Source organism: Copadichromis virginalis, linkage group LG5, assembly GCF_057382275.1.
Source record: "Copadichromis virginalis isolate Kocher_CV1m ecotype Utaka linkage group LG5, C_Virginalis_male_GT1.1, whole genome shotgun sequence".
Classification (NCBI taxonomy): domain Eukaryota; kingdom Metazoa; phylum Chordata; class Actinopteri; order Cichliformes; family Cichlidae; genus Copadichromis; species Copadichromis virginalis.
The window spans coordinates 19,208,281-19,223,628 of NC_140622.1; the positions used below are offsets into that span (position 1 = coordinate 19,208,281).

The following is a 15,348-nucleotide window of genomic DNA, read 5'->3' on the forward strand; positions in this document are numbered from 1 at the left end:
GAAATATACTCGCTTTCCAGCCACACACGTTTGTCGGAGCACAGAGTGGCCGCGTTTCATTGCTGCCTCACTCAGTTTCAGCTGGGACACAGACTGCGTTTCCAGACGATATTACATTTGTTGGGCATGATGGCATCTATGATCGCCGTAGTGCCACTTGGACTGTTAAAGATGAGAGAGTTTCAACGCTGGACTCTCTCTCACCTGTGCGCATCGGGTCACCTCCGGAGGAGGCTGACGGTAACCGTGTCTTGCATGCTAGCTCTCAGTCCTTGGAGGGAGCCCGGGCTGCTGCATCAGCACTCTCGGATTGGGAGGGTGTTGTTTCGCAAGGTGGTGTCCACAGATGCTTCCCTAAGAGGGTGGGGAGCGCTGTGCGAGGGTGCATCAGTGAGAGGGATCTGGTCCGCAGCCCAGCACCAGCTGCACATCAACCACTTAGAGCTGTTAGCAGTGTTCTTAGCTCTAAAGCATTTCCGTCCAGTCCTGGAGGGCCAACATGTCTTAGTCAGGACGGACAATTCAACAGTGGTGTCTTACATAAACAGGCAGGGAGGAATACGCTCTCTTCCCCTGTTGAAGCTGTCTCGCTCTCTGCTGTTATGGTGCAGTGTTCACCCGCGTTCAAGGCCACCTGAACTTGGGGCTGGACCTTCTCCCCAGTGGGGTCCTCTGGTGAGAGAATGGAGGTTACATCCTTTAATAGTGGCTCAGATTTGGGATCTATTTGGCAAGGCGCAAGTAGATTTCTTTGCCTCCAGGGTAAATACTTACCGCCCCCTGTTCTTCTCCATAATTGACCACAATGCACTTGGGCATGGATGCACTAGTGCACCAATGGCCAGACATGCTCCTGTATGCATTTCCCCCAGTGGAAATGATATCTCCAGTTCTAGAGAGAGTGCGTCGGCAGTCTCTCTCTCTCTCTCTGATTCTAGTGGCCCTTTGGTGGCCCACAAGGTCGTGGTATGCAGAGATAATCAGCCTGCTAGCAGCGAGTCCTTGGCAGTTTCCTCTCCACAGGGATCTTCTCTCAGGCAGGAGGAGAAGTGATTCATCCGCGCCCGGATCTGTGGCGCCTTCATGCTTACCTGCTGAGAGGTTAAACTTGATTGCTAAGGGTTTGCCCACCCAGTGTGATAGCAACAACTCAGAGCGCTACGGGCCTCATCTACTAGAGGCTTGTGTGCTTACAAATGGCGAGCTTTCGAGCAATGGTGCCAGGACCGCCACACTCTCCCATTTCAGTGCTCTATTGTGGATGTTTTGACATTCCTGCAGGAGCTGCTGGATAAGGGCCTTTCATTTTCGACAATTAAGGTTTATTTAGCAGCTATATCTGCTTGTCATATTGACTTTGACAGGGTGACACCAGGTGCACATCCCATTGCCATACATTTTCTGAAAGGGATTCGCCGGCTGAGATCCATGCTTAAGTTCAGTGTCCCTGCTTGGGACTTGTCTTTGGTGCTAGAGGCCCTTTGTAGCCCCCCGTTTGAACCCATTGAGTCTGTGGATATGAAATTTCTTTCATATAAGACTGCATTACTTCTTGCTTCGGCAAAGCGAGTGGATGTTCTTCATGCGCATCCATGTGCATCCCTCCTGCACACAATTCTCGTATTGCATCCAAATGCTACCTATTTTCCCAAGATCATGCCTGCAGCTCTAAGTGGTTGAGATCCATCCTTTTGCATCTGAGGAGCAGAGGAGGATGCATTCTCTTTGTCCAGTTCATGTGCTACGCACCTAGATTGAGCGTACTCAGAATGTGCGTTTATGTGACCAGCTGTTTGTCTGCTTCGCTAATCCAACTAGAGGTAGAGCTCTGTCTAAACAGAGGCTGTCCTGCTGGATTATAGAACCTATCTCACTGGCGTACAGCACCAAAGGTCTTGCTTTGCCCCAGGGAGTGAGAGCTCATTCCACCAGGGGGATGGCAACCTCATGGGCTCTTTTTAAAGGGGTGCCTGTAGCTGATATTTGTACAGCAGCTAGTCTGGCATCACCGCAGACTTTTGTGTGGTTTTATCGTTACAGCCCCTTTGGTGGCTCAAGCTATCCTTTCTGCTGGGTCTACCGCACACTAAGGTGGTGGTGGTCTGATTCCGGTTCGGTGGCTGCTCTGCGGGGTGTGTATATATGTCCCATACTTATGTGTTGTACCGAGTGAATTGACTGAAAGGGAACGAATAGTTATGTCTATAACTTCTGTTCCCTGAAGGAGAGGAACAAGGTACAACACAAGGTGGCTCCACTGAGCAGTTTGGCTCGGTGAAGAGCGGCTATCGAGCTGACGGATGACTGTGATGACAGAAGTTAAAGACATAACATAACATAACTGACTACGGTAGCCATAATTCATCGAGCGTTGCGGCTTCGTAGCTTACCAAAGTCGTACTAAGACATTTTTTGACAGATTTTTGAGCAGCGTGTACCACATAAAATCAGTTCGAGGTCACTAAGCACAACCAGAATTCATACTTAAGGCACACCGGCGCACAGTCAGTTTTTGAGAAAAACTAAAGGATTTTAAGTAAGTGGAAAATACTTTTTCATATGATTGTTTAAGGTTTTAGCTAGTAAATTGTAGCTGGTTATTTTAGCTCAAGATCAAGTTTGAAAATGGAGAGAAACACGAAAAAGGTCACTTATGAACCTGTTCCAGATTTCTTCCTAATTTGCCAAAATCCTAAGCAGTTTGTGGTTTATCAGAGAGGGCTTGTGGAGTCATGTGTCTGAATTTTTCTTAGCCGGGACAGTAACTTCTTTAGAGCATATTGGTTGTCTGGCATTCTTCCAGTGTCAACAAAAAATAAAAAAGTTATTATTTCAGGCTAAAAAGTAGTCTGGCACAAAATTCATCAGTCTATATATATTTTGCTTGTGGCTAGGGTTTGTCTCCAGCCCTATCCATGTCTGCGCTAAACAAAGCTAGTCAGCTGCTGGAGGTGTTTTCATAACTAAGATACAGTACACACAAAAGAGCGCCATCAATCTTTCATCTGGTTTAAAGATATTGTTTTATCCCTGTGTAGTGCCAGAACTGTAGCTTTAAGTTGTCGATTATGTTATGACAAAATAAGTCGAGCACCTGCCTCTGTAAAGACGTTCAGGGGGATTTATCTTTGACCCCAGTAACATTCCAATATCTGGATGTCACAAATTCTTTTTGGGTGAAACAAAAGTAAATCCACACTTTATTAGTCCTGCCAAATGCAAATCATTAAGTTTCCCTTTCCTGGATTCCCATGGAGAGCATTTAATAAAACTCTTATTTGATGACCTGATAGCATAAAAATGTTGCATGATGCATTGATTTGGCTGGCTCAGATGGGTTTGTTGCCATATGGCTAAAATAAGTGTCAACAGAAGAGCGGCTCCCCATCGTCACACATTTGATGGACTGATTAACGTTCACACCATAAAAAAAGCTGGTAATACTTCCTGTATTTAGCAAAGAAAAAGAAAAGAAATTCATGAACAACAATCACATTACTTGGTAAACTGGATTAACTATTTTAAAAATGGATCAAGTAAACTGTACAATACTAATAAGCTTGAAAGTCGGTATTTGCCATGATCCCCTTTACTCTTCAGCACATCCTGAATTCTCCCAGCCAGCCAGTCTTATATGATCCCACACTGAAACAATAAAGTTGAGGTCCAGGCATAGTGCTCCATTGTGTGTTATTCTACCCAGGTATGCTTTTACAGCATTGGCAGTGTGTTTGAGGTCACTTTCATGCTAAAATTAAAGCCACTAAAACATTTTACAGAGGATATTGCATGGTGGATCAACATCTGACTGTATTTTTTCTGCATTCGTAATTCTATTCGACGAGTCTGCCTACAGGAGGGAGGTTGAACGTCTGGTGTCCTGGTGCAGCCACAACAACCTGGTGCTGAATGCCCAGAAGACAGTGGAGATTATTGTGGACTTCAGGAAGCACACAGCCCCACTCCCCCCCATCATCCTGACTGACACCCCCATCACCTCTGTGGACTCATTCCGCTTCCTGGGTACCACCATCACCCAGGACCTGAAGTGGGAGCCCACCATCACCTCCGTCATCAAGAAAGCCCAGCAGAGGATGTACTTCCTGAGGCAGCTGAAGAAATTCAACCTGCCAACACGGACGATGATGCAGTTCTACACTGCAATCATCGAGTCCATCCTCACCTCCTCCATCACCGTGTGGTACGCTGGAGCCACTATCAGGGACAAACAGAGACTGCAGCGTGTTGTGCGCTCTGCTGAGAAGGTGATTGGCTGCAGACTCCCATCTTTGCAGGACCTGTACACCTCCAGGACACTGCGGTGTGCAGCTCGGATCTCAGCTGACCCTTCTCACCCTGGACACAGTCTGTTTGACCTGCTCCCCTCAGGCAGGAGGCTCCGGTCCATTCGCACCAGAACCTCTCGCCATAAGAACAGTTTCTTCCCCTCTGCTGTTGGACACATGAACAATAACCATATGACTGTACCCGCCACTAACACATGACCCTACGCTGTGTCACTGCATCATTCTATGTTTGGCACTGATCACCACCTGCACTCATGTATATATCTTTCAACGTAGCACTCTTAATTCTTATTCTCATGTATATATCTCATGTATATCTCATGCACATATCTTTCCACGTAGCACTTTTAATTCTTATCCCTACTTTTATTTTTTTCCATGTCTATTTAAGTGCTATTTATGACAGCATGTTTGCACTGAAGCACCGCAGCAATTTCCTAATGTTGTAAACCTGCTCAACATTTGGCAATAAACCCCATTCTGATTCTGATTCTGATTCTGATTCTATTCATTTTGACTAGTCCCCCAACACCACTGGCTAAAATACAGCCCCAAACCAATACAGAGCCTCCACCGTGTTTTACAGATGACCGTAGACACTCACTGTTGTACCTCTCTCCTGATGTTCTCCATACATCCTGATAAAGACTTGTTTATGTCAAATTTGGATTCATCAGACCTGTTGCTGCTGATTTTCAGTCCAGTTCTTGAGTAAATGTCATAACTCAGCCTTTTCCTTTGGAAATCGCAAATCACACAATTATGACAAATCTTAGCCACATGGCAACAAACCCATCTGAGCCAGCCACCCGTCCATTGTGTGTATTTCTGATTTGGCTTCAGTGAACATTAGATGGATGAACTGCAGATCCAGATGCATCTCTCAGGTCCTGTGTCAGGTTTCTGCTGCATTTTGTCCTTCTGTCCTTCACTTATCCAGTTTCCTCCAATGTTTTAAGAACATACTGTGCACCATGCTGTCATATGCCAAGTCTTTGGCCAATAACTCTTTGGAAATCAAGCTGTTGGTGCAAAAATACTATTTTATGCCAAACTGTTATCTTTGGCAACTAAAGAAATGGGAACAAATCATGCGTTTACGTGACAGGCTGCAATTAACAAAGTGCCTAAAGATACAATTTAAAGTGCAAAGTTGTCTGTTATCTGTAAAAACAATACTCAATGTGCATTTTTTTTCCATTACTGAAAGACTCATACGACAGTGTTAAATGGCTTTACAAAAAAGAAAATTGACTAAAAAAGGCGGAGATACAAGGACTGAAAATGACTGTAAAAGCAGCCAATGTCCAAGGAAAACGTTTGAAAGACCTCCAGAAACCCTGGAGAACTATTGCTTAAGACCACTATAATAAAATTCCAAGAAAGCCTGGCTCCTTGGAATCAAAATATAAAGAAATGTGGAGAGGCTTGAGAATTTGCACTCCATACATACTGCCAAATGTGGTGAACAAAGGATACAAAAGTGGAAAGATTTCTAATTGTGATGACGACATGTATTTTGAGAGCTTCTCTTTGCTTTCAGCTCAAGTTTTCCAGTGTCTGGGTTTCAAACATGAAGGCATGTGCTGTCCTGTTTTTGTAATCACCGCAGCCTGCAGCAGCAAATGGGATTCAAATCTGCCCAGCTCCCTTTCCAGACTCCTGACTATCTAGCAACTTGGAATGCTGAGTTAAAATGTTTAAATGAACACAAAGTTAGCATTTTCACTGATTATATAATTGGACTTTATAATGGAACATGCACTGCATTTGTAATGTAATCCACTCCAAAAGTATGGCATGCTGTGCAGTGAGGTACAACAGCCAGTCTAACAGTTCTGTGTTTTAGTTAAAGGGAGTAAAATGCTACAGTCTTATTTTGTGTTGGTATGATACAGCCATACAGTCTATGGATACACGTACATAGAAGAAGTTGATAAGTTAGCACTCCAACACCTCATCCAAGTATTGAAGGCATTCATGCGACAGCACATGAGAAACTGCTAAAGTAATTATTGGCTCCAAAATACCAAGATGGCAATGGTCACTTGAGCCTTGAGGCTTCCAAACAGGAGTTTACAGTGGGTGACAATCATTTATATACAGTCTAAGAGTGAAAACTATGTGCCTTTTCAAATATTTGCTTGTAATCCAAAGTTAAAAAACCTGGGAAGGGTTTTCGCAGCACAGTTATCAGCGAAGTCTGCAGCACAGTTTGATAGGTTTGTGGTTTTAGATAACAATATTTAACCTGTCCATTTTCATTATTATTCTAAAAATAATGTTAGTAAACAAATTATGAATATAGAAATCGAGTCATTAAATGCATTTAAAATTTTGTTAGTAGTTTTTTTTAATTGAAATACTGTACATCTTTACATGACATCCAAAACCAGCACGCTGACATTTGGCGAGAGAAACTAAAGAACAAGAGAGGCAAAAAATTAGAAAGTGTAACCAAACACGTCAGATCCTATCATGTGCTACGTCTCTTTTACAGTCTGAGAAAATAAAATAAAAAAACAACATAAATTATGTGAAAAAGCCCCCCCAAAAATTGTTTTTTAAAAATCTGCTAATATTAAAAGGGTCCATTAATAAAAGAAAAAAAAATCAGCATTCATCTGGTTGGTGAAAAATCCATCAGCAGAGCAGCTGAACCCACGCACAGATGACTGCATAAGGCCTTTATTTCAGGAAATCTCATGTGGATCCTCAATCCTCCGGAAAACTGCAAGAAAATTCTTTCCTCCATTTCTCTGCACTTTCTTTCCTTCCTCTGTGCAGGTACCCAGACGACTTATGATGACATCATCAGCCTGCCAAAAGAGGATTTAGGATTGAATCACATCTAATGGTACAGCAGACCAAAACGTGCACTTTCTGACACTGTTCAGTAACTTTTTTTAGCAACTTATTCTAACATACAAATCAACTTACCACCATTCTGCGCTTTTCTGATCAATAATAGAAAATTTACGTTTCTTATTTAAGGAAACAGTGCAATATTTTCTATTCCCCCCCCCGAAAAACTATTTCCTATTTCATATCCTACTTTTGACTACTTTGCTCGAGTGAGCAGCTGAACACCAAATGCTGATGTCATGACCTGCAAACACAGCGATGCAAAGCATGTCAACGTACCAGTTCTTCATCGACGACCCGCGTGAACAGTGGATGTTCACTGAAGTGCTTCACCATCCAGAGGTGGACTTCCTCCACATCTGTGATGGTATATACCAAACCCTGACACAAACAGACAAACACACAGAGACCATTAACACAGCTCTGAGAAAAATACTAAAACTTTGCTATTTACTGATATGAACCCATTTATCAAAAAACAAACACACTCACTACTGCACTGATGAAAAAATAACAAACACATATACGAGTCTCTTTTTTTTGACACTGTCAGACATTTCAGACCTGCAGTTAGTTATATGGTTTCATCACCTTTGGAGAGCAATTTATCTCTAAAGATAAAAATAACCTAATGCCAACACAGAGGTGAATCACCTGTGTCAAGGTAGTTTACTTTGGAGACCGTGCTGATAAAATTACTAGAACTTGGATTTCTTTGAACACTTTGAAAAGGCACAGATTTCCACACCAGTGCATGTCAGCACGTATGTGTCTTAATTTCCAGAAAAAAGAAAAAAAAGCAGGGTGAGGGACGCCGTTTTATCCTGCCGTTCTGACAATACCCAAGATTTAAAACTTAGTCACAACTTAAAATTAGACTTGTTTTGGTTTGAAACTGCCTCCACAAATGAGCGCACACTTGACAGCCTCCGCTCCCACCGGCAGTTCTGGCTGCGAGCCAACGCTGAAGGCCCTTGTAGAGTTTGCACGCACACCTGCGCACACACAACGTATGTATGCACACGTGCATCAATGCGCACACACACACAACGGAGGAAAAAGGATAAATTTAGACACAAGCCTTCCATTGTTCCCCACAACCTCCATCAGCGTTCACCCCCAGTGTCCCACTGCTGCCTTGACAGCTCTGAGAGGCAGGACTTGGGTGTATAAACCAGTTGTAGGCCACACCGGTTCCCACATTTTATTTCCTGTGAACTCACAGGTTTGTACACAGTTCAATTATGTAGGAAACTAGAAGAAATGGTAGTTTAACTCTCAACTGTGACCCATAGTAGGGAAAAAATATTATTGCATATATGGAAAAACACTTACAGTAATGAGACAAGCTAAACCACACTGTTTTAAGTGGTTATTGTAGTGATACACTATCAATTTCCACTGTCAACAAATTCCATTAAAAGCTCCAAACCATCAGTGAACTCAGCCTATTAAAGCAGAATTCATGGTAGTGCATTTGTATAGGTTTGCGTTGGTGTTTGGATATACAGAGTGAAGGATTATGGGTATACAACCTACAAAACATATACAGAGCCTAAGTGGGCTTGAACAGAAAGGGCAGCAACAGTAGAGTTTACCGCAGAGAGAGATGTTTTCAACATTGTTAACACTCCAGGGCACGCGGAAGGACCAACAGGAAGCAAGAGTAGCCCACAGACGTCTTTATTTACACATTTTTGACACTGCCCCCCGGTGACAGTAACACAGTACAACATGGAGATGGCGGTCTGCAAAGCTGTGCAGCTCACCGTAGGATCAACGCACAACTACGCTGGTCTCTGAACAGCTGTTGTGTTTATCCAAAGACATACGTGAACCATACTGCAGCACTAAAGAAAATGTTACTTTGTTGTTCATAGTTTATCTGAAGCGATAAAATTATTTGTGCATTTCCAATTTTAAATGATAAGCAAGAAAACTGAATAGTTATTTTATAATTTATTATCCAGTACAAGTGAGAAATGTAATGCAAAGCTCAGCACAGAACCCTAAGCTATGTATTTTTTCCACTCAATTAAAAAAGCATAGATTTTATCTTTAGAGTCCGACCGATATCCAAGTTGATAGTTTCTATTTGTTGATTCATTGGTATCTGCATTTATAATGGCCTGTTGCCCACCTAAGGGCACTCTACAAATTCCCTGTTGGCAACACGTTTTCGGAACGCCACATACACGACAACCTGCTGATCCAAGCAGTGTCGAGCAGAGCGTCAGTGAGCAATCCAACTTATTGTAGCAATAAAAAAAGATTATGTTTAAATGCAATTATCATATCATCTTAATAAGAATTTATAAATAACTACATATAACAAATCTGTTATGTCTAAAAGCAAAAAAACAAAACAAGCATTAGCTGTTATATCAGATTCTCTTACATCCCTAAATATCGGTATTTGTCTTAAATATCCGATATCGGTCAGGTTTTAATTACATTGAAAGAAAACTGGAAGAAGGACAATGTTTTACATTTTTGTCTGATAAATGATGCATTAATGTTCACTAAAAACTTGGAATAAGCATAACTCAAATACATACCCCTACTCTGAGCGTGTAGGCGTATTCTGCCAACAGAGTGGGACTAATGATCCTCCATTTGTGCTTGGTCTTCTTAAAGTGAGGGTCAGGGAAGAGGAAGAACATCTTAGTGAGCTGAGAGACAGAAACAACACGGTAACAGTCACACAAGCAAGGACCAAACAAAGTGTAGGCAGTTTTATTCAACTATATTTAGCCATGCAACACAACAAAAGGTGAGCAAATCTGGCCCCCCATAATTTGCTGTTGAATTTTACGCTGAGAATTGCAAAGTGGAATTTCCCTCCTTGATTTTTTTTTTTCCTTTTCTTCCCACAAAGTTCCCCGTGTCTCCGTCCTTGACAAGTGTACAAGTGCAGGCTCTGTTCATATTTGTCTGGCTGATATATTAAAAATACTTCCAGTCACTTTTTATTAGTTAAAATAAATAACATCAGGTACAGACAGCGAGTTGTGGGGATAATCACCGGGGACGGCTACAGCCTCAGGGGCTCCTTCAGTGCTGACAGAAGGTGGAAAAACCTTCAAAGAACTGAATTATTTTTGGGTTACAAAACACACCAACAAGAGGGAGGAAACAAAGAGATTGAATCTTTTAGAATACACTGTTCCGACACTTGAAACACGGCGTGCATGTGGGAAGGATTGTGGCTAAATTTCCATTTCTAGTCTGGGTGGTCTTCACTTAATACTGTCACTTTAAAATTTGAATGATTTTGAGCCTATTGTAAGAAAAGGTAGACACCCAACGTTAAAGGGGGATGCAGCTGCACTGTTCAGCTCTGGGGAAAAAAATATGAGCCAAGAGGTATTAATGCTTAGAGGCACTGAAGCTCTGCAAGGTTGCTCTTAGCACTGTTCAAAGCCCCAACTCTTTCCAGCATGTCCTATTATTTTAAATGACCTGAAATTGCACACTAAAATATAAATACATTAAACAAATGTGCATGTTTCTATATGAAACACCTTCATGATTTGTGCTCCATAAACGTGTCACTGTTACGCCTCTTTTTCCTCCTTTAGTTGATACCCACACATGGCATTTGAGGTGAATTTTTTTATGCAGGATACCTGAATGAACCCTGGTACACTAAGCCCACTGAGCAGTCTAATGCGGGTTTCAACAAGTCAGAGCGCTGCAGCTAATTGGGCCGGATAAAAGGCGTCTCGCTCAGCTGATGTGATGTCAGTCAATGACCCCATTGTTGTGAAATCCCTGGATTTATTGGACCTTGTATAAATTAATTCAGTCCATATGTTGAACACGTGCATATTCTTATTACCTTGGCATGTCCAGCACAGACGTCAGTTTAACGTTTTTAAAGCCCACGTTGGCTGAGCCATTTAAAAAAAAAAAAAGGTCAGGTTTGTATATGTGCTCTAATTCAATAACCTGCACATAATCATATCAATGCTGGCCCTATATATCAGGTAGGTGCATGTGGTTTTTCCTCTATTCATAAAATGCATTAGTGCCACAAAAATGGTGCCGCAGTCATATTCTTTAGGTTTGCTAGAGAATTGTAGAAGCTAAAATGAGCCGCAAGCATTGAAGCGCAACAGAACCTGTAGTAGATTTTTGCAGCTGATATCAATTTTTTGGGAGTATTTATATGCCAGCTGGTAAATATCCACACAAAGAAAGAAAGACAGAAAGAAAGAAAGAAAGAAAGACAGACAGAAAGACAGAAAGACAGAAAGAAAGAAAGAAAGAAAGAAAGAAAGAAAGAAAATCTTTCTTTCTTTCTTTCTATTTTTGCCTCTGTACACCACCACAAATTTAAATAAGGCAACCGATATGTGACTGAAGTGCAGTGTTTCAGCTTTAATTTAAGGGATTTAACAAAAATAGGAATTACATTTATTTATATACACAGAGACTCAAAAATAATTGGCTGATGAGCAGCTTAATTTCTATGTGAGGCCTGTTTTCCCTGTTATTTTGTGACAAGTGAAGCAGACAGAATATCTTAAGTTGATTCAAAGTGTTGAATTTTTATGAGCGCTAAAGAAATACCAGTGAGGGAGGTTATCATTAGGCTGAAAAGCTAAAATAAACCCATCAGAAAGATAGAGATAAACTTCAGGAGTGGCCAAATCAACAATCTGGTGCATTCTTAAAAAGACTGAATGCACTGGACAAGGTCAGCAACAATGAAAGACCACAGAAGACGACTAAAGCTCATGAGGACAGAATTATTTCCATGGTTTAGAAAAACAACTTCCCAGAATGATGGAAGGAGAAACGTACGGAGATTGAGAGAAACAGCTCATGATCCGAAGCATATCAGTCTAGTGTTTCTTGATGACGTGACTGCTGACAGAACCAGCAGGATGAACTCATAGCAGAGCATCTCAAGGGAGAGAACACAGAATTTGGTCATGTCTGAGAGTTTTACACTTCAAAAATCCCATTTAAAGTCACGCTAGTTTGTTCAGTTTATTTTAAGTGTCTGAAAATGAGGATGACGCATACATACGTGTAACTCCTAAACAGTTAATGCAAACTTTTTGTTAAACCTTAAAAATCTGCACTTCATTCACATCTTGATGGTCTGATTTAAGTGTAAGAACTACATATAAACTGTGTTATAGATGAATGCCGCACCGCAGACACCGACATCCAGTGTTATTATCTTATTCAAGAACTGAACATTTCATTTTAAATGTGTTTGATATTTGGGGAAAGGTATTCTAATTTGATATGTCAAATGTGTTTGAAATGCTTTTAATTTCTTTAAAAACAAAAGTGAAAAACTGCGACTGATCCAGAAGTGATTTCTAACATTTTGCATTATGTTTGATTGAAGCCAGCCTGAGCTAGCTTTGGAAATTTAAGAGTTCTAATACGAATTCCAACAAAAAGCTCAATTAAACCAAATTAATAATGTTCCCTTTTTAATTTCTTAAATCACACTGCTGCCTTATAATGCCCTCATACTTAACCTTTTTCACTAATCCATTTTATGCGGGTAAGAGACCAAGAACATTTTTTAGGGGACTAATCTGCAGCATTTTTGTGAGCTCAAAGCGAAATATTTCTGCAGGAATTACTGAGCGAGTTAAGCCAAAAGACACCTCTGCCGTGCTGATTCATTAAACAGCAGTAACCCACCTGTCCTTTACAAAAGAAGTTGGGGAGGTACTTCATGGCATTGCTACGAATGCAGGCGATGTTCTGGTAGCTCGCTGGATTTGAGGCACGCAGCGACTGGATACGATCCTGAACATAATCTGACACTTTCACCCGGATCTCCATACCCAGGATGAGCTTATCTGGGAAGAGTGGAGATAACTCCACTGGAGTGCAGAGAAAATAAAGACACAAACATGATGTAGATTACGGAGCAATAAAAGGCTGAATGTGGTCTTTATACACAGGCTGTGTGTAGTACCTAAAAGCCCCCCATATCCACATCCAATGTCAGCAAACTCGACTCGAGGGGGCTCTGTCTCACTCAGGCTGCCAGTGAATAAGTCTGGATACAGCTTGGACCAGTCCATTTTATCAGGACACACAGGGCTGAAGAGGAGTAGGAGAAAGTACATCACTGTAAATAGTTTTCAATTAAATCGTATTCTGCGGAAGACAGACCCCTTTTGAAAATAAAGGATCCATCAGCAGCGATCCTCTATTTCCTGTTTCTTTTATGTTATCTGTTTGTTTTATTCTCATACCAATCCAAACACTCAGAAACACCTAATCGTGCTCACAGAGAGCCGTGCACATGGAGCTCACTCACTAATCAAAGGTGTGGTGCGCCATCGGGTTTGAATGGGCTCGCTGTCTGTAGTAACGCTTCTGCGGCATGGACGAAGCCATGATGGATCAAAGGAAAGATGTTAATGCTGACGATATTCAGGATGTTCACCCAGTTATGAACAAACTGCCGGAATCTGCGCTCGCTCACGCTTGTTTCCACTCAGTTTGTTAGTCGCAGGGTTCTTTCGTCATCACCAAGCGTCCGCTCGGGGTTGCCAGGTTTGCTGATACCGGCTGAAAAACTCAACATTACAGTTTCTTTGTTTTCAAGTGATTTGTGTTGTTTTTAATGTTTACTGATCTATTACAGAAACCACAAAAATATGTAAACAAATTTTACCGATAAAGGTAAGTGTAAAATTACAACTCCTCCCTAGTTGTAGGATGGATGAAATTACCTTAAAGTTCTGTTTCTCTTCATGCATTCTGCAGTTATGTGGCTATATATAGGTGTTAAGAAATATGTTCTAAAACACTTCTTCAGTAAAGACTCAGAGAAGAGAAACACACAGAACTTCTTGCTAGCAAGGGCAGTCTCCAGACTGAGAGACTCGCGCTGAGAAACTGCCCCGGTCTTTATTTATACTTCAGTGTGCGTGTGTGTGTGTCCTGCTGATCAAAGGGTCATATAACATGAAAGCACAAAAGGTACATCCTTGGTCAGGAAAAGGGTAGTCTCCCCCTCACCCTAAATGTTTCACCCTAAATAACATGGTGAGGAAGTCCAGCAGTTCATCTATATGTAAAGAAGCACTTAAACTAAAACAGACATAGCTACGTTAATCCTACCGTAAAACAATAAGACAAGGTACGACCTCTCCCATGCTTCTAGGATGCACCCTAGAATGTTACAGACCTCCTAGGATGAGACATTCTTTCAATATGCCACCAACTATATACTTCTACACACAAATGATTACATGCAGCATTCTACCATATGCAAACTTATATCACTAAAAGATTATACTGACTACTAAATACAATTTTCCATTGACAATAGGGTATCAGAAAATTCTGCCTCTGACCCAATGGGAGCTGATCCTCAATCTTGGAATTTTAAACGTTCCTCAGTATCTTAGCTGTTCCTTGGTCTGCTGTCTTCTGCACAGAAACCTCGGATGTTGTGCGTGGAATCTTTTAGAATCTTATCTTCCAGTTTCTGGGTTTGATCTCCTAGTGCTCCCATTACTACTGGGACCACTTTTGACTTTGTCTTCTACATCTGCATCAGTGGTTCCTTCAAGCCCCTAGTACTTCTCTGTTCTCTATGCTGTCCACTGGGATGGCCACATCTATCACAGCTGTGGTCTTCTGCTCCTTGTCAGCCACCACTGTGCCTGGTTGACTCGCCAGCAGCTGCTTGTCTGTCTGGAAGTCCCACAGGATCCTAGCACCTTTGGTGGTGTCTCCCGTATGTGGCAGAGATGTTCTTGTACACTATCTCAGCCACACAGCACCTTTGTACAATCTGAAACTTGGGTGCAGCTGGCTGTGGTAGACCCCTGCCTTTATAGATCTGATTCTTAGGGGCCACATGTATTCAGTCAGAATGACATCCAAATGGCTTTACTGTGGATCCTGGTGGGCTGGACAAGGGACTGGTGCGATTTGCCTTGGAGTGTTGTTTTCCACAGTCCCAATGAATTCCATTTTGGCCCTCTGGTGTTATTTCCAATGCCTTGCTGAGCTGTGCTCATGTATTGACTCATGTGCCTACTCAGTTTACTCAGTTTGGTTAGCACATTTTTTTAATATTAGGATTTTTACTGACAATTGAACGTTTAAAGCATCAAACAGTCAGATCTTTGTTTCCTAAATTGAGATGAGACAAAACCTAGAAAATAAAATGTGACAT

The 15,348-nt window shown here is 41.7% G+C and overlaps 1 protein-coding gene across 1 annotated transcript; it reads right to left on the reverse strand.

Moving 5' to 3' along the window:
• Positions 1–5,962: 5,962 nt before the first annotated feature.
• On the reverse strand, positions 5,963–13,701 carry mettl1 (methyltransferase 1, tRNA methylguanosine). The gene is made up of 6 exons (XM_085456455.1): positions 13,474–13,701; positions 13,126–13,253; positions 12,846–13,030; positions 9,731–9,844; positions 7,452–7,553; positions 5,963–7,126 (listed from the first exon to the last, which is right to left on the reverse strand). The coding sequence occupies exons 1-6, from the start codon at positions 13,551–13,553 to the stop codon at positions 7,001–7,003; spliced, it is 735 nt and encodes a 244-aa protein (XP_085312581.1). The 5' UTR covers positions 13,554–13,701; the 3' UTR covers positions 5,963–7,000.
• Between the last annotated feature and the right edge of the window lie 1,647 nt (positions 13,702–15,348).